The sequence below is a fragment of the Nilaparvata lugens genome, chromosome 2 (assembly GCF_014356525.2).
Source record: "Nilaparvata lugens isolate BPH chromosome 2, ASM1435652v1, whole genome shotgun sequence".
Lineage (NCBI taxonomy): Eukaryota > Metazoa > Arthropoda > Insecta > Hemiptera > Delphacidae > Nilaparvata > Nilaparvata lugens.
Genome location: NC_052505.1, coordinates 78,512,265 through 78,539,496, shown reverse-complemented (window position 1 = coordinate 78,539,496; position 27,232 = coordinate 78,512,265). Strand labels below are relative to the sequence as shown.

The 27,232-nt window shown below is 33.8% G+C and overlaps 2 protein-coding genes across 3 annotated transcripts; one reads left to right on the top strand and one right to left on the bottom strand.

Moving 5' to 3' along the window:
- Positions 1 to 287: 287 nt before the first annotated feature.
- LOC111046181 (RNA polymerase II subunit A C-terminal domain phosphatase) lies at positions 288 to 18,030 on the bottom strand. The gene is given in 8 exon segments (XM_022331678.2): positions 288 to 5,393; positions 6,907 to 7,930; positions 7,933 to 8,363; positions 11,165 to 11,361; positions 12,782 to 13,026; positions 14,783 to 14,908; positions 16,276 to 16,435; positions 17,800 to 18,030. Coding segments are annotated over 8 exon segments (2,640 nt in total). The 5' UTR covers positions 18,021 to 18,030; the 3' UTR covers positions 288 to 5,157.
- On the top strand, positions 17,805 to 27,027 carry LOC111046180 (centromere protein L). Of its 2 annotated transcripts, none has more exons than XM_022331677.2 (6): positions 17,805 to 18,148; positions 19,822 to 19,946; positions 22,760 to 22,956; positions 23,968 to 24,335; positions 25,411 to 25,567; positions 26,294 to 27,027. In XM_022331677.2, the coding sequence occupies exons 2-6, from the start codon at positions 19,835 to 19,837 to the stop codon at positions 26,372 to 26,374; spliced, it is 915 nt and encodes a 304-aa protein (XP_022187369.2). In that variant the 5' UTR covers positions 17,805 to 18,148; positions 19,822 to 19,834; the 3' UTR covers positions 26,375 to 27,027. The 2 variants fall into 2 exon arrangements, with proteins under 2 accessions (XP_022187369.2, XP_022187367.2); XM_022331675.2 differs by having other exon boundaries at positions 17,811 to 18,325; positions 26,294 to 27,025.
- The last annotated feature ends 205 nt before the right edge of the window (positions 27,028 to 27,232 follow it).

The window sequence follows — 27,232 nt, the reverse complement described above, 5'->3', positions numbered from 1 at the left end:
TGACACAAACGAATGTCGTGTTATGAGGCGCCCGCTGGCGAGGAGGTCTAGGTGGGCAGTGCGGTAAACCTCTATCTCGACTTCCTCACCATGTACTTGTGTCACATTGAGATAACTCTATCCCAACCGCGATCCCTCTCCCTCCCACTACCTCCTCACTATGCGTTTGCCCTTATGCGATACTCCAATGAGGAAGGCTCACTGAATAAAAAGAATTCATTGTAGTTTAAATTTTTGCATCAGGATCATATTATTGAATTAAAAAGGTGTAATGAAAAACATTATTGTTTTATTTTACCAATCATTGTTATAACAAGTAACAAAACGAAACATCTCTTTCAAGAAACGAAGAACACCCATCAGTTATAATAAAAAGTTAATTATTGCTTTTTACTATAGGCTATAAGTTACACATCAAGACATCTAAATTAGCAGCAAGATCATATCACAGTGACAAAATGAACTAGAATTCATTAGTCCTTAATATTATAAATAAATTAAGAACATTTATTAATAAATTCTTCATTACAATAATATCGAAATTAATGAGTGCCTCTATTAATACCTAGTATTCTACAATCTGACATCAATTTATCAACGAAAGATTTACATCAATATACAATTTATTTGCACTTAAGAGATCTTTCAATGGTGCTTGAAAAAATGTTATTTGAACTAACATTATTTTGGACAGTATTCCATTACAGTAGATGAAAATTGAGGGAAGATTCACAGGTATACTAAATTGCTGACGTGATTTCAAGGTGCTGCACACATAATGAAAGTATTTAATCTGTAATTTTTTCAACTATAAATAATTTGAATAATAATAATTAATTATAGATCATTCAAATAATAAATGTATTTTTTTAAACTACAGCAAGTTAGAGGATCTTAACTCAATAAATTATACGAGAGTGCGCTATATTGAACCGACCAAGATTACAAAGATATTGTCACTTTTTTCTCTCTGAAAACGTAAGAAAAAACATTGGTCATTTGAATTTCAGACAGGGGGCCGGTTGCACAAAAGCCTGTTACATTTTAAACATGATTATATTTCACAGAAACAATTAAAGATTTTTCTGATTGGCTCTCGTGGAATTCTATCTGGATTAAAAGTTTACAGACTTTTATGCAACCGGATGTGGGTTTGCCACTTCATCTATTTGATTGTATAAATTTTAATAGATTTTGAAATAAGGAAAAATGAGATGGAGAAGTTATAGAGAATTATATTATAAGCTTCAGATATAGCCTATCGCTACATTTGAAGAACTTTACATAGACTTTAATACGGTACAAAATATTCAATTATCTAACCGAAGAAAACTTCAAAAGAAAGTAGTTTTAAAAGCCATGCGAAGACTGCTAAGCGAAAATAAGAATACTTTTTCTTGGATAGCAGGTGTATGCACTAAACTTAAATTTGCCACCTCATTTTTTTAAAGTGATTGAAGTGAACGTGAGAACAAAACATTTGTAGAGAAACTATGAAATTCCTCATAGTTTTTTTTAGGTAAAAAAGAAAATATGACAATATTATTGTTTCATTTTAACCTATGTTGTCACTCAATGATTGAATGATTTTCATGTCATTTGCCATTTTGCAAGCAATTAGAAGACTACATATCAAAAACTTACTTCATTTATTGATACATTTTTCAAGCGAAATTACTAAAAAATAATAATTATAATGATTATTGATTAAAGCCTGTTTCAGATGCACAAATAGATTATAAACAAATTGATTAATTATTAGCAATTAAGATAAATTTTTAAAAGATTGAAAGTCATCATTTTTTCAGAATACCATCAATGAACAATCAAAGCGAAAGAGTGAATAGATCATTTTTTTCTTATCAATAATTGTTGAAAATGATATTTGTCAAGAAAAAGAGTATTAGTTGAAGATTCTGTATTCTGTACTACGCATTAAAACAATCATCATATCGGGTTAATTTCTTCTAGATTTCTCTAGAAATCCTTTCACATTGATGCAATAATTAATAAAATCCCCTAATTAAGAAGATACAAAAAATCATTAGGAGTTCATTGAATGATGATAGAGAAATTTAAATACATACAAATATTGGAAAAAATAAAGTACAAACCAATTCTATGGAATTCAAGAAAAATGTACATAATTGAGCAGATATTTTATTAAAAATAAAACAAAAGAGGACTCACAAAAGTATCAACAAGATTCAAAAATAACATTTCTTTGGGTTCAATAAGTTTACAAAGGTTTAATTTAAATTAATGCAACCACTCTTTTGGACTCATATTGTATGTTATACAAAACCTAATCTAAAAGATAATATCCAGAGATTTATTCCACAGCAAGAGTCGAATAGTAAATACCGTATTGAACTGTTGAAGAAAAATTATAATTTAAGATGATTCATTAATTGTTATGCCAACTTAATTTCTTTAAAGTAGGCTATTAGTCCATAAATAGAACATGCTTTATTACAGAAAAATACAAGTAATCTATTTTCTTTGAAACACTACTAGTTTAAATAAAACTTTGAAGTAGCCCTATTGAAATAGCTGAAAAATGTTATTTCGATTGGATAGAAAAATAATGTTTACTGGTAAATTTCGAAATGATAACTAATAGAAACATTATTAATAGTTGTTCAATATTCAAATATCAAGCTACAAAGTAATGGCTCATTCAAACTATGAGTTTAGCCTACATTTTTCATGATTTTGGAGTACTGTAATATAATCACAGACTGCAAATCACATTCTATTTCCAACATGAACAATTAAATTATAAAGTGAGTTGTACAACATACTGAATGAGTTATTTATGGTGAATTAACATTTTTTTTAGAAACAAGCAATTCCGCTAACAATAAATAGGTTTTTAGTGGTCATAATTGAATAGGAGTGGTCATAAAATTGACGTGTGATGTCTATCAACAATCAAAAGTCTACAAAGCAAATTAAAGTAGAATTTTACTGAAATGGTCTGTAAATGCTTGTGGCATACATTTCTAAATGTCCATGTACTAGACTATTAATAAGAACACATTATTATAAACATAATATGGAAAATTATTTCCTGGATTTTCAAACAGATTTCTACTTAAATATCAAATTGTGTGCGTGACCAATAAATTTATTTCAGATTTAAATAATATCAACTGAAACATAGGTACTGTACTATAATTAAAGAGCTTCTTAACAACAGTCTATATCTTCAAGTTTCGAGATTAGAAAAAATGCATTTAATAGAAAAAGTCAACATTATAAACAAACTCAAACAGAACAATAAAATTATTGGTAATGAATCATTGTTACGCAACTTATAGAAATACGTAATATTTCTATAAAAGTCTAAACAAACTGTTTTGTTACCATTGAAATTTGTTATTAACAAGATACCTAGTATCTCACGCCACTTTTAAGGATCCTCAAAATACTAGGATAAAAGCGGAGAAAATAATTAGTAATCTAGACCACATGTTGTAACTTCTACACTGGATACTCTTCCACTAGTACCATAGGTGACCCAAATAAAAGAGAGAATCCAGGATAGAAGTGTTTTCGAGTTTTGTCACTTCAAAAACAATTTCTGAATGACTGCTGGATTTCAAGCTAAAGATATCCTTGAAATTTTATGTTCACGAACTACAATCTTCCATCAAACATTCATCTTTGCGAAACTATATAAAAAAACGCTTGACTATCAATAAAAATTCAAACAAAACACTTGTACACCTTAAATAATGTAATTCGAATTTTCAAAGATAAACTTGACATCAGTTCATAAATAATGTATGTTCCTCAATAAAATATAGAAAATGGAATGCAGATGATACATGACTGAAACAGTTGTGCAATAGAGCGCTTCTAAACTTACAGAACCAACTTAAGGCTGTGCAAAGGCTGAAAATAAACTTTCTACTGGTGATATTTTTCAAAGTTTTCAGATTTGTATATCATCAAGCTATCAAAATGAAAAAGTTTTCTCAGGAAAATTTTTTTTCCTATCAGTACTTTTTGTGATATGAGCGCCTAAAGTTTAATTTTTTTGGACAGAACATTTCAAATTTGGTAGGAGATTAATCAATGAGATTTAGAGGATAAATTCTTCATGGTATTGTTGATTAAATAAAACAAACATTTTTCGAAAATATCTATTTTTGAGAAAGTTATTCAATTTACCAGAAATAACTCAACTGAAAGTTATTTTTGGTCCTTTTTTGTAAATCGAATAACTTTCTCAAAAACTGATATATTTGAAAAAAAAATTGTTTTATTCAATCAAAAATACCATGAAGAATGTATCCTCTAAATCTCATTGATCGTAAATCAATAATCATGAACATCATAAATCTCATTTCAATCTCTTACCGAATTTAAAATGTTCTGTCCCAAAAATTTAAACTTTAGGGGCTCATATCACAAAAAGTAATGATCGAAAAAAATGTTTTCCTGAGAAAACTTTTTCATTTTGATAGCTTGATGGTATTCAAATCGAAAAAACTTTGAAAAATATGACCAGTAGAAAGTTTATTTTTAGCCTTTGCCCAGCCAAAATGCATTAACCTGCTGAGGATTGAAAGTCGTAGAGGAGTTATTGAGATTTTACAAATTACAACTAGGGTACACTTTTAACACCGTCTTATGAGTTGAATCTATTAGCAAGGAATCCTTGAATGAGGATTGAAAATCTTATAGATGGATTTAATTATAACTAGGACACACATTGTACACTGTCTTATAGGTTGAATGCATTGGATCAAAAATGGTAGAGGTATTATTGAGGTGAGACGAATTACAACTAGGATACACTTTGTACACTGTCTTACAAGTTGAATCTATTGGCAAAGAATCCTTGGATGAGGATTGAAAATATTAAAGGTGTTCCTGAAAAGGAATTGATTACAACTAGGACACTGTCTTATTAGTTGGCCTTGAATGAGGGTTGGAGTTCTAGAGGTATTCTTGAAATAAATCAAATTACAACTACAATACACTTTGTACACTGAGTTGAATGCATTGGCAAAGAAACCGTAGAGGTATTGTGGAGATGAGACGAATTACAACTATATAGAGTACACTTTGTACACTGCACTGCACAGCTGTTCAATCTCTCTCAAGGAATTCTCGCTCGAGTGCAGCGTCCATCATTTTGGCTGTTCAATCTCCCTCGAGGAACTCTCGTTCAAGGGCGGCGCCCATCATGTTCCAGTCACCGTCGCTGATATCATCCATGGGCTCCTCGCTGCCCACACTAGCGCCGCTGTCCTCTCCCAGGTCCACGTCGCTAGGAAGCTCTTCCCCCCTCCTGAACCTCGTGTTCAGCGACTCCTCCTCTTCCATGTCGGGTTCTTCCGGTTTCAGCCGCTTCTTGCTCCAGCCCCTGATGTTTTCCCCTGAAACCAAAAACCATTAAATTACTCAGTTACTAAAAAACTGCGATACTGTGAATACCGAGGGAAAATTACTTTGATTTAGCTTATAACGCATATATTTGAAAAAATAGAGAATGAAAAACACACAATATGAAAAACTATGTTTGACTTTTGCTAAGAATGTGAATAATATTATATACAATCATTTCAATCTAAATTGAAGTTTTTCTAGGAACATAAAAATAATTTATTTCTGGCATATTCATAAATTTGGATTGTTGCATTCTGTTCATTTGTATTGAAACTTTTGGCAAATAAATTTGATTTGTGCTCGGCTGAATAAAGAGATACGCTTGATTGAAATTGCAGGTGCAGGGAAAATTTTAGCGTTTAAGTTAATAGCACTGTAGAATCAAAAAGTTGCATAATTTATGTGAGCGCATTGAAATTAAATGAAAAAAAATTAGTAGACAGAGTTAGGAGTTTCATGTCCTCTCTACCACTCAACCTCGCTTTGCTGTTTAGTAATCATCGGACTTGTGTGGACCGTGCAGTAGATGTAGTGCATTTAATAAAAATGCTGATAGCTGAGGCACACAGCATATTTTGACAGAGTTGAGTGTTTGCTATCCTTTAGATAAATCCAAACACAAATAATTGAAAAGTACAATCTCCATTTTAAAAAATTTATCAATTAAAGTAATTTTTAGAATAGGATGTATCGAATTTTTACTGTTGCAAGGCTCAAGCCCATAGCAACGAAACTGAAATTTTGAGTTCTACCTGTAACTAGCAGTTGCTTTGCACTGAGGAAAAAATTGTGTTGTGATCCCCTTATGTCCAGGAAACATAAAAATAAAATAATTATTTATTAATTCGTCAAAATCAATAATTGATAATCTTCAACATAGTTGAAAATTCTGAGCAAAAAATTGTGTTTTAATTGGTCTCGAACCCACAGCCCATGAATCACGCGTGTTGCTGATTACACTTTTCACTCCGATAAAGGTCTGTTTGGTTGGGCTTTTATTATTACGTAGATTTGTTCAAATCATTCAATTAGAATTAATATAAATGAAAATAAGCCAGAATCTTTAAATAAAATTGCAAGTTAATCACTTCTTTAGTTGATAAGAAATGATATCCAATCGTGTATTTCCTATCCCATACATGTATAAACCAATTCCTTACTTAATAATAATGTTAAGATGACCACTCAAGCAAAGTATCACAAATAGGAGACTTGACGAATTGAAAACTTGACGTACTGAAATCTTCAAGAAGTGAAAATAGGTCTATAACCATCCTCGGTAAATAAAGAATCTTTATGGAAAAATTGAAGTTAATCAGTTCAGTAGCTCCTCAGTCGTGATGATGCATCATTCATGTGCATTTCCTATCCCTTACATGAATAAGCCAATTTTTTCTTTATAATGACGTTATAGATTTTGGAAGATAAAATGGCATAACACTTGGCTCTGTGAATAATTATTATTGACATAGTCAAAACAAAGCAAGCACGGCTAGTATTTACCTGAAAGAGAATCAGCCGAGCTCGAACTAGACTCGTCGTTTTCGAAAGTGGACTCGAACTTTTTCCGCTTGGCGGGCCTCTCCTGGGCGTCGCCCTCGCCGTCACTCTCCGACTCGTTGCAGATATCCTCGACCTCGGCGTCCATGTCGGCGATGTCCTCGGACGAGAACGACATGAGCGGGTTGATGGTGTCCATGAAGCGACCGCTGGGAGTCCGTTGTCGCTGGGCGGGCATGCCGTGCGTGGGACTGACGCAGTGTGGTGGCGGGTGACGCGAGCTTGTCTTCTCACAAGTCACCGGAAACAGGAGCTCTTCCACCCGCTCCCACCTCTCGGCGCATGACCACAACCAGTCCGGAGTCACCACCCTCACATGCTTCATCTTCTTAGCGGCGTTCATCTTGGCCGTTCCCGACCTCACCGCTATCAGGTGCGTCGTCTCCTTGTCCAGCTCCTTGGTCACTTCGGCGCCCAGGCTTCTGGCGATGTAGTACGCTTTGCTCTGCTCTAGGGCTGCATGAGTTGGCACCAGACCGCTGAAAACCAGCTTTGTCCCCGCCAAAACCTTCTCCTTCAACGTTGGCACAATCTGCTTCAGATCAGCATCCTGCTTGGAATCGTACGAATGGTAGAACTCGGCGTGTATCTTTTTCAGAATATCTTCCAAATACAAAAGATAATCGTCGCTTTCCTCCACTTCTAACAAGTTATCTTCCTCCGATTTCTTCAATCTCTCATCACTACAAGTTACATCTGGACCATTCTGGACTTCTTTAGAATCTTTTTCACCTTCTTTGTTACTATTATCAAGTGTAGAATCAGTTTTATCTTCTTTGATACTACTATCAATTCTAGAATCAGTTTTATCTTCTTTGTTACAACTATCAAGTTCTTTACATTCTTTGGATTCTTCAAGTTTCTCATTTGGTTCACCACTTTCCGTAGAATCAATAGGCTCCACTTTCTTGATGTCTTCGATACTACCAGTTTCATCGTCAGTTTTTGAATTTGCATCAACTACTGGGCCCCTTTCCTCTTCATCACTTTTTTCCTCTTTCCCTTCCGTGGAATCCACCTTTTTCTTCCAATAGCAGTAGTACTTTCATTATCCACATTAGAATCCTCGGTTTTGGAATCAGCAGAACTATCTGAACTCTTCACAGCTTCATCACACTTCAATTGTTCTTCAGAGGACTTCTCTTTATCACTATTGGGAATAGCAGTGGAATTATCGGTGGTAGATTCAGAATCTGATACGGGTTTGGCAGGAGGTGCTGTAATTGAGTTTGTACTAATTGAACATTTTTCAATGTTTTCTAACTCTGATTCACTAATAGAGTTATCTGCAGACTTTAGTTCGCCTTCTTCCAATTCACTATCATTCACTTCTTTCTTCTTTTTCTCTTTGAGACCATTTTTGGATTTGAATTTTCCAGCTTTTGATTTTACTTTGGTTCCTGAAACAAGAAATGTACATGATAAATGTCAATCTCTGAGAAATAAAGAGATACAGTTAGAAGGTTTGGATATATCTTCCTTAATTTTATTAATTGAAACGTTGTAAAAGAGGTAATATTATAATAATTTAATTTATTTCAACCACATAGCAATCAATCCAGTCTAAGGATCTATCTGATTAGGTATTTATTATAGAAGTATCTATCTGATTAGGTACAGAATAGTATTATAATTTATAGTGAGGTCCACGTTATAATGGCAGTGTTTGATTAGCAATGGTATTATCATCCTTGTCTATCATTCAACAAAGCGGATAGCGCTTTCTTGCTTTGCTCTGTTGCCAGATCGTATTTTAACAATGTAGAATTGATAATTACCAAAGATTTCATCTTAATTTTGAAAATTCATTATGAAATTATTTAAAAATATATTTTCCTGCTTAATAAAATATAATTGATTATTTTAAAAAATGAACAGTTAATATTACACCAATAAACCTGTATCAGCTACCGTCTATAGAAGGCATTGACAAGACAGAGGTTCGGCAACGTTGTTCTCCTATCTTTCGCCACTGCCATTATAACGTGGACCTCACTATAGCAAGCAATCATTGATGAATCAATAAATTGAGTTTCACTAGAACTGAATAATGATCATCCATTTTTTTTTAAATAAAATTTCATTTAGAAAAATGGTATGGAGTTTTGTTTCACGTGTCCAAATAATTTTCATAGAAAAGTGAAATTGTGGTGGTGTGATGAACACTATATTGATAACAACTTGGAGTTTACTAGAAATTGATAATGGAGAACATTTTAAAGTAGTAACTCGTTGTTTTAATAAATAAATGCTTGTGACAACTGCAAGTCTTCTCATTCAATATCAATTATATCAGTTTTTACAATGTTAACCGTCGGTCCCGGCTGCCTAAAAACTAAAAAGCAGTCGTTAGGTCATGTCAGAGGCCCTGAAATTGATCAGTTGCGACCTGAAAACTCTGACACCAGATCTGAGCCAGGCAGGTCACTTAATATTATTATTATTACTATGTAGTAGCTTCGACACTTTTTTCGCTGAGGGTGATGCCCACATGAGCTCTAGTCTTGTGCGTGGGTAATGAGGCGTATGATAATGCGAGATGAATGGACCCACCGTTTTTGGTGGGTTCCGAACCATCGGGAAGTGATTTTACAACTCATGAATCGTATTCAGAGGAGTTGGCTCAAGCGGTACCCCTTCCAACGGGAGTACCAGGCGCATGATTCTCAACTCAAAGCTGGATTCCCACATATCAGTGACAGTGAACGTGTCCGGTAAAGCGAGAATATTATTCCCATAAGTTTAAATGGGACTATTCATACTCGCTCGGAGGACTGGGTGTGAATAGTCCAATTAGAACCCATGGAAATTATAGTTCCACCGTGTCGGCTACTTTCACTGATACTGATTTTTCGGAATACAGCAGAAGATCATCTGTGTATATTGACAAGTCCATATACCCCTTTGAAAGGAGGTCAGTGGCTGCTAAATTATCTATCTATCTATGATCTATCTATCATCCTAGAACCTGCCAACTGTTCCTAAGGTATACGAATTCAGAATCAATATTTTTGTTATAGTCTCTCAATCTTGTTAACCTGACTTATCCAGAAAATGTCTGGTAATACAATAATCATTACTACTTGTACAATCAATATCACAGAAAATAAACCATTAGCAATAAGATTGGATCATCATTTATTTCAACTTTTTCCACCCATCTCCTCGATGAGACTACATCGGACTTTCTTCATAGTGTTCCCAATTCATAACCTACAATTTGAGAAACTATGCTATAATTCTCACTAAAGTTGAATACATCAAGTCATTTTTGAATTGATATGCACGTAAAGTTACACATTCACAATTACAAATTAGGTCTATTGATAATTTTTTAATTCATAAATTACATTATGAGTAACTTTACGTGCATATCAATTCAAAAATGACTTGATGTATTCAACTTTAGTGAGAATTATAGCCTAGTTTCTCAAATTGTAGGTTATGAATTATTGGGAACACTACTTAGACCAGTTATAGAATAGACACGCCCCACTGTATATTCATACTAAAAATTAAATTCGTGTGGCTTTTGTTGGTGGGGAGTCCCTTGCGGGAAGGTCCCACCGCCTGAATATATAATTTAAGCCGTCAATGGGCCTTACGACTGTCATACTTCAGCCGGGACCGACAGTTTAACGTGCCCATCCGATAACACGGGAGTTATCTGGTTAAAAAAAAATTGTTATTACGAGGGTTTAAACCCAGGATCTCTATGCTGCTACACAAGCACTCTATCCTCTAGACCACGGATCACTCCGTATATTCATACTGGAAGTCGAGGAAGCCCACATCTACTGCCATGATTCGTGACGTCAGCATTATATAATAATTATCATAGGTTCTTAATTATATAATTTTAGTTTTTCAATAATTTACTTCCATCTGAAGTATACACAATCTGCTATGGAAAACAATGTAAACAAACTCTACAGAAACGTTTTCTATACGATGCTGACGTCACGATGGGGCAATATGGCAGTAGATGTTGGCTACATCGACTTTCAGTATGGGGCGTGTCTATTCTACAGTATAACTGGTCTAAGGAACACTATGAAGAAAGTCCGATGTAGTCTCATCGAAAAGATTGGTGGACAAAGTTGAAATAAACGATGATCCAATCAAATTGAATGTACCTACCAAATCCAACAATAGCAATACATTTACTCCTTGATTTATTATTTGTGAAAAGAGAAATTACCTTCAGCGAATTGAGAGAAATCGATGCCTTCTTTCTCATCATTTTCACATTTGGAGAGCCCGGGAGGAGCATGGATGTCTCCGGTGTGACTGAAAAAATGGTACGGCTTCACATGGATCAAGTTGGGCGCGAAATTCCAAACGTCTTCTCTGTCGTCAATGATGCACACCATATTATCTCCGCAAGGGAAAAGCGCCCTGTAATCATGTTCAAAATTTGTGTGAGAACTATACACATATTAGATAGTTTACTATTAAATTGATAATTATCAATATCACTTTGCAACACTATATTACCATACTTGTATCGAGTATCGAGATACACATTTATGTGTATGCTGAAGACGGACCTTGAATTGCGTTTTTTAAAACATGTAATTTATTATTGCTAAGAAAGTGGAATTTGAAACTGATACCATAGAGAAAATATAGCATAAGGAGATACCCCGTTCTTACACTCTTACCCGTCCAAAACAGTAGTAATAGAAAGTGGTCGATAGTATTTAGTAATCGGCTTGAGTTAACAAAAAATCGGCTTGAAATTTGGAACTTGAACTACCTATACCATGGAATATCTTCTTATGCTATCTTTTCTCTATGATGATAGAGATTACTGACAATAGGTTGAAGCAGGTTTGCTAAAACATTTGTTTGTCGTGAAACAAATTTATTTGAAGTTTGATTGACAAAGATGAAAATATTTGTTCTTTGTTCATTAAAATATCATGATAAAAATAATAATAATTGTAAAATAGATTCCATCTAAGAAATTGAGTTCAGTAACTTAAAACGCACACAATAAAACAATGTACTTGGACCAAGTTAGGATACATGTTAAGGTAACTATTTCATGATTTTTCAAATCTGATTTCAAACTTTACAAAAAAAAAACCAACAATGGTGAAGACATTTGATTTCCCGCGCCATTTCTAGTATTTCTGATCATTTATTGTATTTTTGGCAGTACTTTTTCGCACTCCTTTCCCTTTCCTTGCCTGTGTATCGTGCTTATCTCTTGCAAGCCAGTTCTCACCAATATCACCGCGCCGTTGATGAAAGAATATCCTCTCCGTATACACAACTTATTACAGGTAATTTTCCCAAGTTTCCTATGGATTGCAATTCATTCTCTTGAGAAAACCTCGGTTTTATATTCCGTTAAAATAGCTTCTAAACAGCATTTTAATCAACAAAATATAGCTACCACTTATTTTAGAACATTCTTTTGAAATAATAATTTTAGATTTTTTTCAATTGCTGTATTCAAAAATATACATAATACAATAAAATATACTATTTGTGTGAATATAATATAAAAAATAATGATACTGGCCCTTCGCGAGAGTAGTCTTAGAAGTTCTTCTCCAAGAGCAACTGTACATTCATTCATCATATATGTTACTGGAGTGAGACATGTTTTATAGTGTGAACAAACTCTAATGTGAAATAATTATTATCAAACAAAAATCCAAATTAATGCAGCAAATCACCCCGAAGACTTCTGCTACAGCAAACATTGACAACAGGGTAAACAGCTAGATGGAAATACGATGAGCGCTACTATTCAAAAATTATTTGTCAGCCAGGGACATTGTCTAATGTGAAAGATTCAACTTACTTGAGGTTTGCCATCTTTGAATTTGGATTGAAGCATTCGTCTCTGGACAATATTCTATGGGAGAAAAATTTCCCATCAGGATCCAAGAATCTGGCAATCATATGAGCATAGTTTCGGGCACCGAAAGTGCAGATGTGGAGTTCGTAGTATTCACTCATCGCCATAAGGAATTGGTTTGTCCTTGGACGAAATCGAGTGTGATACCATGGAGATTTTGGGCCGTACAATTGAAAATGAAAAACATCCTGTAAACGAAACAAAAAATCAAAGTGAAAATTCTATATAAATGATATTTTTGATCAATATGAAATAACAGAATTTCTATTCTCAATTATTGTCCTACACAGTTTTAGTCCTACACAGTCCTATTATAGGTATAATACCTTACCGTTTTCTAAGAGATTCATTATTCATTTGGTTTGAGCTAGAACAGGATCTTGAGATAAATAAAAATATAGAGCTGAGTATCCTTTTCAAATTATAAACGACATGTTTCGGCTAACAATGTCATTTTCAAGTGATTTTTTTGATGGCATTAGTGGCCGAAAGGGTACTCAGATTCATATTTTTATTTATATTAAAAAGTAGCCCTAAAGAAAACAAAAACAGGATCTTGAGGTATGTTTTCCTATATTCGTTGCGACGTTTACATAATTCACCTCTTCTTCACCGGATAACACAGGAAGAACCCACTAGAGCAGCTAAGATGATACCTTCAAAAGTTGGAAAGTTGTAAGTTCGAGTTACTACTAGGATACAATTACCAAAGCTAATGACCACAGCCCTGTGCTTGAAATCACTTCAGATGTCATGAGTACGGAGATGGTTTTCACTAAACCTTTTACTGTTAAATTCTGCTCCAGAGAGGAGTAAAAGTCTGAGAAAGGGCCCTATTTCAAGAGAGGATGGTACACGGACGGTTATCTTATTGAAGGGAAATCTTGCTACGGGGTGTACAGTGATTCACCCAGAACAGAACTCTGAGCAAATCTGGGACAACACTGTACTATCTTTCTGAAAATAAATTTGGGGTATCATGGTTGTGCCAACATAGGCATTGCCAGACGCTACTGCGACAAGTATATAGTAATCTTGCCAGATTGTCAGGCAGCCCTCAAGGCTCTTGACTCCAATGGAATAAATTCTAAATTGTGGGAATACCACAAAACACTCAGCAGGCTTGCAACACGCAACTCTGTGCATCTTGGTTGGGTACCTGGCCATGTAGGTAAAGGAGGTAACGAGCGTGCAGATGAGCTTGCTAAGCGGGGTTCCAATATGCCATTCTTTGGTCCAGAGCCAAGCTATACCATAAGTAAAACAACTGCCGTCCACACAATAAGTAGAAGGTACAGGGACTTACAACACCAGCAATGGCAATGTCACCCTGGTCAAGAACTATTGTCCTGGACAATAGGCTGCTAGCAGACGCAAGCTCTTACTTGACCAGCTGGCTGGTGAGTTTGGGTAAAGGTCAGGTCAAGCAGCTCAGATTGCTCTGATAACTGGACACGGCCACTTCAGGCTACATCTCCACACAATTGGACTCAGAAATGAATGTCAGATGTGTAGGCTTTGTAATCAGTCTGAAGAGACAGCCAAACATATCATACAGGATTGCGAAAGCCATGCTACTGCAAGCAGCCAGGTGATGAATGGGATGTTAGTATAAGAAAAAACTCCTGGATCTTATTAAGGACACAGGTATTGGTTTGCTCAACTTTCATACTTGGGACTCACAGTAAGCTTCGGATGACATGTGAGGTTCTTTGAACCTTTCAATCCTTGAATCCTTTACAAACATAGCAAAACATACTACTAGGATAATTCACATAGGATGGTGTGCAAAATAATACTTTATAGTAGCAGCTTATCATGTGGTCTAGCTACTAACGACTTACTACTAACAATTCCTCCTACAACAGAAAAAAATGCAAAGCTTTCTGTTAAATAAAAAATTAAGTGTCACTTCTAAATTTGTTACTAGATATTTCATCTTACCTTGAGATTATTTGGAATGTTATCGTTTGTGGTGTGGATTAACGTTTGATCCAAGTCAACTAGCAGAACTAGTTTTCTATCTTTTAGTAGTCGTTCTTCGTCAGCTTTTCCGATTATCTGTGCGTGCTGTTTGAATAGAAAAAGAGAAAGAAAATAAGATGGTCGTTACAAAAATAAAAGCAAGATATAATACAGTAAGTTGAGCAACAAATAACTGTCAAGTATTGTTGGATCTCTGTAATATTGTTTATCGTAACGTATATTACAAAGAATCCTCGTTCATCACAAACCCACATCGATTATATTATTAAGAGATTTCTTCACAAGCGCCTAGGATTTATGTATGCTAAATAGTAAGCTAACCAATACATCAAGTTATTAGTAATAATTTGTTAGGATAGTGGAATAAAAATGAGAAAACATGGGATTATAATGGAAATTATAATAGAACAGTTCTACTTCCTGAGAGTCAACCGTCTAAAAGATATTAGGGATTTGTAGATTACACTAGATTACAGAAAATACAAAAAGCGAAACATTTTTTTTTCTTGAATCAGCGATTGATACAAGATAAGTAGATTATTTTTACTCCGCTCGCAGTTGTATACTCCTAAAGTATGTAAATAATGTAAGAATTTTTGTGTTGTGTATGATGTGGTACTTTTCCACAATCATAACACAAATTGAAATTGTCAACCATTTTTATTTTTGTAGAAATAGAAACATATATTGAAAAGATATTGTTCATTAAGCACTGTTTATTAAACCAGATGTTCCTTTCTGCCATCCCAAATCTCTCTTTGAGTCTACAGTAAATTTTCACTTGCAGCTCTTAAACTTACAGTTGTGTTGTGTGTGATGTGGTACTTTTCCATAATTAAAACACAAGTTATGACAACCATAAAAGTGGTTGACAATTTAAATTTGTGTTCTATAGTCTGTATAAACAAATAATAAACTCCAAGCCCTCAAGCCGAAGAAATTACAGCGTTGCCAAATCGTGTGAAATTGGAACTTTCTCAAATTTGTAATTTAACCACAGAAATGTATGTAGAATCCCTATCATCCCCAATATCCAGTAGTGCTGAAAAAAATTCAGGGTTCAGACATTCTCCCCGTCATTTTGATATAAAACACATTACGACATCCCATAATTCAGAGGCAAGTGATATTCGAAAGAAAATACATTTTCGCGATGTTTTCAATTTCATCAATTTCCTTTTAATCCAGCAACTCTGAAACTTTTTGAGCACTACTGGAATATTGGGAATGATATTCTACAAACAATTCTGTGGTTTAATTGGAAATTTGAGAAAGTCGCAATTTTACACGATTTGTCAACACAGTAATTTCTTCTGATGGTGGGCCATATCTCTACTTATTTTATGATAACTTTAGAGAGGTTGTTGATAAACAAAGTTAGGAATTACAAAATTTGTGGAATTCTAATCTACTAAGTCAGGGCGACTGCCGTGGTTGAGAACTATACTAACCTCTTCACTGATTTTGAGATCGGGAATGCAATGAACCATGGGCACCGAAGCACACTGACCCGACTGCTCTTCTTTCCTCAGGTCTGTTCCACATTCAGCGCACAAATCGTTCATCACAGTCGGATGCGAACATCCTCGCTCCAACTCCAGTACTGGACCACTGCAGAATCATAAATTATAGAAATTTATTCTGAGGATTTCATTATAACTTGAACTGTTGGTGCATAAAATATTTCAAGAGGCACTTTTGCAACTTGATTTGGTAAAGCCGCGGTTCAATGCTCTGGGCCCCATCCTCAGCACGAGCTGAAGCAAGGATAGTATAAAGGGATATACTCTATACATCCCATGGATCTTATATACTAACCTTGAGGCTAAAGATGAGGCCCCAGTGCTTTGAAAGCATCCATACCGTACATGAAAAGTAAAAAGTGACTTGAAATTATTTATAAATTGAACATTTTTTCTGAATAAAAGTAATTTTTTGTAAAAAGTCCTGATAATGTAGTAATTGAATCTCAATTCTTCCAAACGTACACAAACGAATCCACTTGACGCTGTGAGGAGCTGAGTACACTACAAGTTTTTTGGTGAGAAGAACAGTTTCTTTGAGTTATTTAGATCCTTACATCTTCTTATACATTCTTGATTAACTTTGTATTTTGAATGTATAAATTTTTACTGACGAAATCTATTCAGTTTGAGGCTGGTCAAGGATTATTGAATTTAGCTTAGTCAGCGTAAAAACGACAAACAGTACCGTAACGATTCAGAAGCAACTGCAGATCTCCAGCACATGAGCTGTATCCCCACACATGTATAATTTCGGGAGAACCAAAGAAGTAAAGTACTGTATCTCTGTATGACCCCAACAAGATTTTTTTTCAGCTTGTTTACAGGATGCAAATATTATTGACTATTTTAAACAAAAATGAAAAAAATATTACATCAGATACCGCAGCGGTATCAGCAATCCTGTATAGGAGGAAGTTGCATCGCAGAGAATTGGCAACGTTGTTCTCCTATCTTTCCTCACTGCCATTATAACGTGGACCACATTATAGTTGTACCGGTAGATAATAAAGTTTTCATTTCTGTTAGCCATAGAGGCTACCTACTACTAAAAATTATTTTATAGGCCTATCCATTTATCCATACGTCAACTCTTGACATTTATGGTTATTCATTAATTATTATTCTTGTTAATTCCTTTCAATCAAAAGGAATTATGATGACATGTGTAATGGGGTAAAAATAATTTGAAATTTTCTCTCAGTACCCACCTACAACAGTAGGTTAGTTTTCAAATCTTGTTTTCAACCATGTTTTAGAAAAATCTAATAATTGAAAAGAAAATGCCTCTGATGAACTCTGTTTTGAAAACTCATGAAACAGTAGATGATATTATTAGCTATCTTAAGATTAGACAATAAGAGTAATTTTTAAAAAGTCATACATACACAACGTTTTCAATACATTCAAATTTAAATAAACGCGCCAAAGGCAACAAAAATGGATACTCACCCACCAGAGACGAGTTCCCCCTCCTTGACCAAGAGTTTACGAACAGTTCCAACTTCAGTAGCCTTTAATTTCTTGTGTTCTTCTTCAACTCCATTTGTACTTACATCGTAAAGAAGTATTACTCGCCCTTCGTACACAATAGTTCCTTCTTCGACCTTCCATTTAATAATTTTCGCCGATTTTCCTGCGGGAAGACAAATCAACACTTCTTTTGCGCCCATATTGACCGGGATTCCCGTCTAAACAGAATTGCAACGGCGCTCACCATTGGTCCAGAAGGAGCATATTTTTTCCTCGGCCAATCAGAGACGCTTTTATGGAATAGAGCTCAACGTAAATTGATTTCAAGGTATGCTCTTGAATCCCATGTCCCAAGTTCCCACGATTCAATATAACCATCAAAAATAAATGGCGGTAGAATTCTTGGAATGTAAAGTTAATTTCATCTTCCTTCCTTGATCCTTTTATCATTTTTCTTTGTTTATTTTAATCCCCTAACAAAGGATTTTCATCCTGTAAACTCCAGGTATGACAAGTATATTTTAATTTATTGTTTGTTTTGTTTATTAACTGTTTGTTTTGGTTTTCATACGTTATTCATATTTTAAAAACATCTTATTTAAAATTTATGACACTTTCTTAATATTTTTCAAACTGAAGAGAAGTAATTGGAATTAGTTTCCGCTGTTGAAAAGTAATAATTATTTGTTATGGTCAACATTCTTGGAAACTGTACACTGAATATTATTATACTTATTCTGCTAACCCAAGTTACTGTTTATTATTATAAACTGCAAAATGTATTAAAGTGAATAATTGTCAATCAATTCAAATACAAAAAATGCATAAACCACCTTCAAATTAGCTCCCATTATTTGCAAGGCTGGGTTTTAAATCGGTCCCCTGACAGAAGAATCGGTATTATTGACTTATACATTTTAGATTGTAGCTTTTTTACAAACAGTATTGATATAATACAGGTATTATTCTTAGACCTAATCATTTAGGCTGTACTGAAAAGGTTTCATTTTAATTAACATAAGAAAATACCCAACCTGCTATTCATTTGAACTTCTCCTAAACATAACTTTAAGCGTTCTATTTACATTCATTTTATATTATTCTGCTAACTTCATGGTGTTGGTAGGCTTATTAATATTATTTAGATAGTATTAATTTGTCTATCAGACTGCCGTGCCGTCTAAAGTCTTGCTTGATTCCTACTTTTAAATAAAAACAACTACTTTTTATTGTCTACTACTGTAACTTACCTTTCATTAATTTAAAGGAGTTATCCACACATTGAAACAATGCAAATGTGTAAAACTATACCAAAATAACAAGCCTAACTCAATTTAGGTAATAGAATCCTTTGTATGTCCAGAAATTCAAAATTCTATTAGGAATCAGGGCTCAAGTTTTCCTGTTGTTATTCTTGAAAAATATAATTGCCCAAGCTCTGTAGGCTACTGCCCTCTTCATGTTTCAACTCAATCTTTCATCAATGTTTATTGTCAGTTACATGAGTTATTCATATTTGGATTGGTTCACTTTTAAAATATTCATCCAACTAAGGAAGGTAAACAGGTTGTCTTTTTGACCTAACCTAAGCTGTTTGTACGGTAGCGCTATTGTAAGCTTTTGGATAATATATTCCCACCTTGCAGACCCCAACTATAGCCTACAAGCGTCATAAACTCGCTGTTTTTTTAAGCTTGTTAACAGGACCCCCTTGTCTCTATGGGGAAACTATAAGATTTTTTTCAATTGCTTAGGTTGAAAATAATGTATTCCTGAAGTAGGCTACATCATACCACAGACTTGGCATAGTGCTGTATGGACATACTGGTGGCTGTAGAAGAATACTGCTCTTCCAAAAGAATGTTATTCTCATACTGTATTGATTTCTCCACATCGACTGCAGCTTTGGGTGTCGACTTTTAGAAAACCAAGTAACGAATTAATTGTGAATTCTTATTAGTTATATCTATACCACTGTAATTAATAAATATTTTTTTGCAGTTGCCGCATATAAATGAAATTGGTTGAAATGGAGGTTGATCCACCGCCAAATATATGTTTTAATGATGATTTGATCCTTGATTTGATCAGACATGAAGATGAAGGAGAAAGTGAAGACTGTAAATGTAAGTACCGTACAATATTTTATATAAAACCTATTTCTAGCCTTGAGTGTCATTCACATCTGGTAAAGTGTAACACGGAGGCCTAAAATTATTATTTAATTTACAAAATAAGACAACAATTGACTGCGCCGACTTAACAACACAGAAAGAGAGTACCCTTTTGTCTTGCTCATTCTTATCTATTCTTTGCTGATTTCAATGAACATGTTGCAAGATTAATAAGAATGGTTTAGAAGCATAATGTACTAATGTTAATAAACATCCAGAGCAGATTCACCGGAGCAGAACTATATCCTTCCTCATTTCTCTAAGACTGAATACAATTGGCCATGTTCTCTCTTCATAATAAGGACGAGATCAGCAGAGAACCAGTCAGAGGCAAAAACCCTGATTTTCAACATGGAATCCGCTCTCAGTGATCCTGATATTGAAGGAGGTGGTATTGTCAGTATAAGAGATGACAGCCCCATCCACACAAGCCGGGTCATTAGGCTAAATATAATAAAAAAGGCGAAGGATCCAGGATAGAGCCCTGGTGTACTTCTCAGGCAACACAATCCCTGATTTGATAGAGCAGCCCAATAGACAGTATAGCCTACCAGTGACCACCCATGTAGAATTAGATCTGCTTGAGAGGAGATCCCACAACACCGTAATGTTGAAGTCTATTCAGAAGGATAATTTGATCCACTATGTCAAAGGCCTTGCCGAGGTCACATATTTATCTATTCATTTACAAAGGCAACTCTCCACAAATATTTTAAGCTCAGGTGATGATGAGGGGGTGAATGACAATACAGTACAAACGTTTATATCTGTGATGATTTCATGAACATCTAGTGAGCTCAGGCCAGAAAGTCTAAGCGATTCAACACAGTCATAAAAAGTAAATAATTTTCTGTAAAGCAGGAAACTAACTACATTGTCAGTTGATCTTTCTTTCCTAAAACCAAACTAGGAGGCCGCAAACAAGCCACACCACGCACACAAGGAGCTGCTCAGCAATAATTTCAAACATTTTGAAATTGTAGGTAGCATTAAAATAGTTGGCTAAATCAGACTGAGACCCGTTTTCAGATGCTCGATTTAAACGGAGAAATGTCAGCTGTTCGTTTAAACCCCGAATGAAGCACATTATGATGAATGCAACCATATCTACAAGACAGTTAACATGGTTTGTAGTCCATTCACTATACACATTGATGCTTGCAATTTATATTGTAGTTCTGATATATAGTAGTTATTTCAAGTTTTTAATAATATATTCCAAGTACACCTGACAATAATGCTCCTTGTATTTCGAAAAACACTAAGTTTTAGCTTCAATCATCATCACCAACTCCATTATCATCACATTGAGATTTCACACAATGATATAAGATCATGTTCTATGAGAATCACCCGTTCGATGCACGTTTGGTTGATGTCTGGTTCATGAAGATTGGTTGATGTCATCACGTTTGACGACTGATGGTCTGTCTCTCTCCCGCCCAAATTGGTGACACTATCAATTGAAAAATAATAATTCCATAGTAGCCTCTTTTATATTATTTATTCTTTTAAAATACAACCACTAGTTTCGGCTTACAAGCCAATTTCAAGTTTTTAGGCTTGAAAGCCGAAACTAGTTGTATTTTATATAAAAAGTTCTGGAAAAAAGGTTACTATAGAAATATTTATTTGTTTAGTTAACAATTCAAGTAGGGTAGGGTAGCCCTATTGAAATAAAAAATATGGTGAGACTATATTTTTCTAGACAAACTAATTGCTACTGTATATGCATAAAATATAAAAATATAATTTATTGTTCATTTATAATTTAGCAAGAAAAAGTTTTCTTTGTTGAATTGTGGATTATTAGTGATTTTGTGAAAGTACTTGTATAATTAGTACTATAAGTGCCGGTTGCACAAAAGCCGGTTAAATTTTATTCTTAAAATTATCAAAAAGGCCTTCTCTGAAAGGTTTAATCACGGTTAAAATTTAACTAGCTTTTCTGCAACCGTGCCTAAGAGTGTATAATAGTGAATAGAGTGCTTGCAGCCTAGAGATCCCCGGTTTCAAACCCACTCATCCCCAAAAGTTTTTGACTAGGTCACTCCCGTGAGCACGTTAAATTGTCGGTCATGGCTGAAGTATGACAGTCCGTCAGGGACTCTCCACCAATAAAAGCCATACGAATATAGATGGAATTAAATAGAGTATGCACTTATTCAAATGCTAATTAATATATAATTATTATTTAACGAAAATCCTAAATAAATGCTGTAAATCACCCCGAAGACTTCTGCAACTGCAGGCATTGACAACAGGGTTAACAGCTAGATGGAAATTCGATGAGAACTACTATCCAAAAATTATTTGCCAGCCCGGGAATCGAACCCGGTACCTAATAATATATACCTAATTGCTAGTCAGGAATGCTCACCCTTACTCCAAACTGACAATCTCCGGATAGCAGCGCTCATTTTATACGAAGCCATAGCGGCCAACCAGTTTACAGATGGAATTAAATAGAGGATGCACTTATTCAAATGCTAATTAATATATAATTATTATTTAACGAAAATCCTAAATAAATGCTGTAAATCACCCCGAAGACTTCTGCAACTGCAGGCAGAATACGAATATTATTATTATTTATTCATTCATAACTACCTTCAATGTATTATCATTCATCCCATCATCATCACCTAGGCTTAAAATACTTCTAGAAAGTCGCCTTTGTAAAATAATAAATAAAAAAATTAGTACTACATGAATATTCGAGTTTTTCTTGCTTTCAATAATACTCTCTTTAATTTTTCTGACAGGTCTAATCAATAAAGCATGGACTGTACGTTCGTGTACTCCCCTCCATAATTTCTCCTACGCTGAAAGTGACTTGAGATCGTATGGATTGGCATTCTCAAATATTATCCAGAAGGAGTGTAGTATTAAATATGTCAAATGTGAATTTGAAGTTGTTTCTGAACTTGCTTTCTCAAATAAGGACAACAAATCTGTAAAAGTAAGTAGTCAACTGTTTGTTAATTCAAATAAATTTATTATTATGTTGAGGAAGTTTGTTTGTGAAGTCATGGAAATGTATTATGCCATTTTGTGCGGTTGACTTCCTACTCACAGTAATCAACTATCCATCATTGGATACTCACTAGGCAATATATGCAATATAATCCCAATATTACAACCCAAATAAAAAAGTATTGTTAACGTTAAATGGTGCGAAAATAGGAATAGTTTTGGATTAGATTCTTGTTGACTTCCACTCACTTTATTAAACCATTTGGTTGATCATAAACCAACTATAGTCTCTTGATCCAAAGGAGAGACAACATTTCTTACATCAAGTTTGAGTTTGTGTGCTTATAAAAATGACAACTTTTAATAGCTGAACTCATAAGTACCAGTTAATAATGCTTTCATTCACACTGAATCACGTACTGTAATAATTACTCAATTCAGAAGAATTTCTTTAGTACTGTGAATCAGTCTTGCTACTCCAAGATACACTCCCACACGCGCATGTTTGTTGACATTGTATCTTGGCTCCCTGAACAGAGGTTATACATGCACACTATTTTCAATATTACAACCCAGATAAACAATTTTACTTACCACATTGAACAAGAGTTTGGGTTTGCCTCTCCCAATCATTTCCATATTATTTGCTTAAATGTTGATTCTTTCAGTTTTCATTTTTCTTATCAAACTTTTGAATATAGATTTTCATACAATATAATGACGAGGGTAGAAAGTCAAAGAACAGTTAAAAAAGTCAAAGAATAGTTCAGTAAAATGCAGTCATCAACACAACGAGAAGCAATTAACGAATCTGACACTAATGCGCCGACTTTATTTTACGTTTGTTAGATTCAATTGGATTTTCGATCCAAAAACTGTTATTGTTCATTCACAGAAAGGCTGAATGAATGTGCTTGTATGAATAAACGATAAAAAATACTATTGCTTGGCAAGTTTCAGCATTATTAACAATTTATAAAAATTATTTTGATTGCAGATTACAGTGCATTCAACAGTGAACGGGAGGAGAAAGGCATTATTTGAGAGTTACTTGGTATCACGTAACTCAAGTTTTAAACCGAGGAGCTTGACCAGACTGCCAGTATTTCTTTACAATGGATCATTGAAGGTGGCGCTGGTCGTAATCGCTGCTATACAATTTATGTTTGGTGGGCACATGTCAGAAATGAAATTCTCGGTCAACGAGCTGCTAGCGTTTACAGTCAATCATTGCTGGAAGCCCAATGCAGAAAAAGACGATGATTCCGAACTGGATCTCGTGTTGGACTATGAGTTGCCAGTTCCGGAAAACAGTAATATCGAGTACTCGATAGAATCGAGTCGTTTCAAAGAGTTATTCAGCAGGTACGAGTTTTCCCAATACTTTTCTTATTTATTTGCCTGAAACTGGGACTACTGAGTTCATTCATATGCTAATAAGAAGTAAAGCTTCAGTAAAGCTTGAACTTTTCGAGCAATGATGTTATTTTTTATTTTATTATTAAGTATTTGAAGCATTAAAGTGTATAAATAAAAAAATCAAATATGTCAAAAGATGTCGTAATAGAATTAAGTTGAAAAAATGGTACTTTGATTATATATTATTTGATTTTTACATAATGACGAGTAGTAGCCCTTACCAAAATAGTGAACATTAAGCTGGTGTAATATATTTTTAATAAACTTTTATTGTGTGATTTTTTTTATTGATGCCATATTAAATATATCGCCAACTTGGCAAAATCGAGGATTGAAAATATAATATTTCCGGTATTGTAATTGTAGATTTCATATTTCTTGGAATTTCACAATTAACTTGATTTGATTTGATTAACTTGATGGATTTTTTTTTCATAATGAGGATCTTATACCATTTCAATGTTCGATTTTCTGAGTTTTATTTTCATTGTTATTTTGGTATAGAATAGCATTTTTTATTGCATTGCATTAGTTCATTGTGTTATCCATTTTTCGTATTCTAATCTCTGTAAGCCATTTTAAAGTGACTCCATGTAATTCTGATCATAACTAAACAGAATCATGTGAATTAAAATGTCTATAAAATTACGTCCTTGGATCTTACCCAAAGTTTATTATTGTCAATTCATGTGGATTTGAGTAAAAATACTAATGTCATAGACCAAGATTCATTATTGAAGATACTCAATTATTCATTAAAATAATTGGGAGAGGAGCAACAAGCACAGCTCAAAACTGTTCCTCCACCAAATGTTGATTCATACACTAATCCAGTAAGAAGGTTATGTTTTTCTACTTTATATAATTTGTGTCCAATTTACTGATAAAAGACTTGAGAAACAAGAAATTTTTAATTTAGAAAGATTGAAAACAAAATTACTCTTACTAGACAATCGAAACTGTAAAATATTGACAAATTCAAGATCAATGATTATATTGTGAACTAATACTATTTTTCCAGAATAATTGATCAACCTGGAGATGAAACAAGCATCATGAGCAGTTTCCATAATGATATTCTTCATCATTTTTACAACAATTACGAGATGAATCTAGACTTCTTCAATCTATCTACCATAAATCTAAAAAATCATCTCAAAATTGCAAGGAAAGGCAAGGTGAGGCTAATTTATTTTAAAACTTGAATATAGCATTCTTTGATATATATTCATTTATTTTTTAATACATTATTAATTATTTTCTATTGTGGTTCATCATTAAAACATCTGCAAGAAAAATGACACAACGCAACTTCTGCCTCGAAAGAAATGTGACAATTCTGAAAGACACAATTTTACAGGAGAGGCAAAATAAGTTTTGAGTAGCCTAAATAAGAGAAGTTTTTGGGGTTTTGAGTATCAGTAAATCTTTTTTAAACATAGATACCCACAAACTATTTTATGAGATAAATTAGTGAAATTTCCTCCTACACAATAAAAAGTGTACTCGTTCTTATTCACCCGGTCCATCAAGAATCAAGTTTAATAGTGCTACAACTCAACGTCTGCCTCGAACGAAAAGTGACAACTCTGGAAGACACAATTTTACAGGAGAGGCAAAATAAGTTTTGAGTAGCCCAAATAAGAGAAGTTATTGGGGTTTTAAGTATCAGTAAATCATTTTTTAAACCATAGATACCCACAAACTTTTTCATGAGATAAATTAGTGAAATTTCCTCCTCCACAATAAGAAGTGTATTAGTTTTTATAACCCGGCTCATTGAATTTAATAGCTAAACTAAAAATTATTATAAACTGTATACTCTTCCACATTCATATAAATGTTTGTAATTTGAGTACTGTGTTTTAATACGTGTCGATGATATTATTTTTCTTTTTTTTCAGATAAAATGCAATAATCCTTCGGTTTTAAATACCATGCTGAAATATCTCACGCAGAATATTAATGAGTCTCATAAAATCTGAAGTGATCAATGGAGAACATCCGTGCTTTAAATCTGTCAATTTTGAAGGTATCTTATCTTGAATGAGCGGTGGCCTAGGTAGACTCATTATGCATATGCTTTCTGTCCACACAACTCAGTATATATTCAGTTTTCATGAAGTTCTATGAATTTCATCCTTTCTCCGGTAAATATTTTTGATGGTTTATCGGAAAATTTCTCCTGTTTTTAAAATTAGTGACTCTCAACAATATCTGACCACTGTTGATTTTATTTTGTATATATAAATTAGATTTGTCAAAAACTAATTCAATTTCCCAATTGGAAATTTTCATGTTTTACTATTAAATTTTCTATAAATAAAAACTATGAAATGGTTTTTATTCCTGGTGTCTATTGATAACCCATCATAGCAGAATTCCGATCGACTTGAAATTGAAACTGCACGATTATTGTATGACTTTGTCATATCAGTCCAAATCACACCACCCTTCACGTTTCAAGCATACTCATCTATTGCCATCTATGAAGTGGTCAAATTTAAATTCTGGACTATGCATTTGAAAACTTGTTGATAATTTTACATTTTTGTATATTCTGTCTTACATTTTTAATGTTTTATCTACTTTGAGAACTGTATATGTAAATAGTAGAAATAAATATTTTATACAGATTTAAAAATTTCATTCAGTAGAGACCTAACCATGAATATCTACTTCAAATCATTCTTTAAGGTTCGTCAGAAAAAAATCACTGAATCTTCATTCTCCTCTTGAAGAATGATTTATATTCATCTTGTTTATGAACTCAGAATAGTTTCTAAAAACAATGGGATTCAAATGTATGATATTGAAGAACAATTATTCTTCATAAATTTATT

What these genes read in the sequence shown, in the direction of transcription:
- LOC111046180 (XM_022331677.2), top strand. Translation starts at nt 19,835, where the DNA reads ATGAAATTGGTTGAAATGGAGGTTGATCCACCGCCAAATATATGTTTT. An exon ending in AGGACAACAAATCTGTAAAA is followed by an intron (nt 22,957 to 23,967) that starts GTAAGTAGTCAA and finishes TTTTGATTGCAG; the next exon opens with ATTACAGTGCATTCAACAGT. An exon ending in TTCAAAGAGTTATTCAGCAG is followed by an intron (nt 24,336 to 25,410) that starts GTACGAGTTTTC and finishes CTATTTTTCCAG; the next exon opens with AATAATTGATCAACCTGGAG.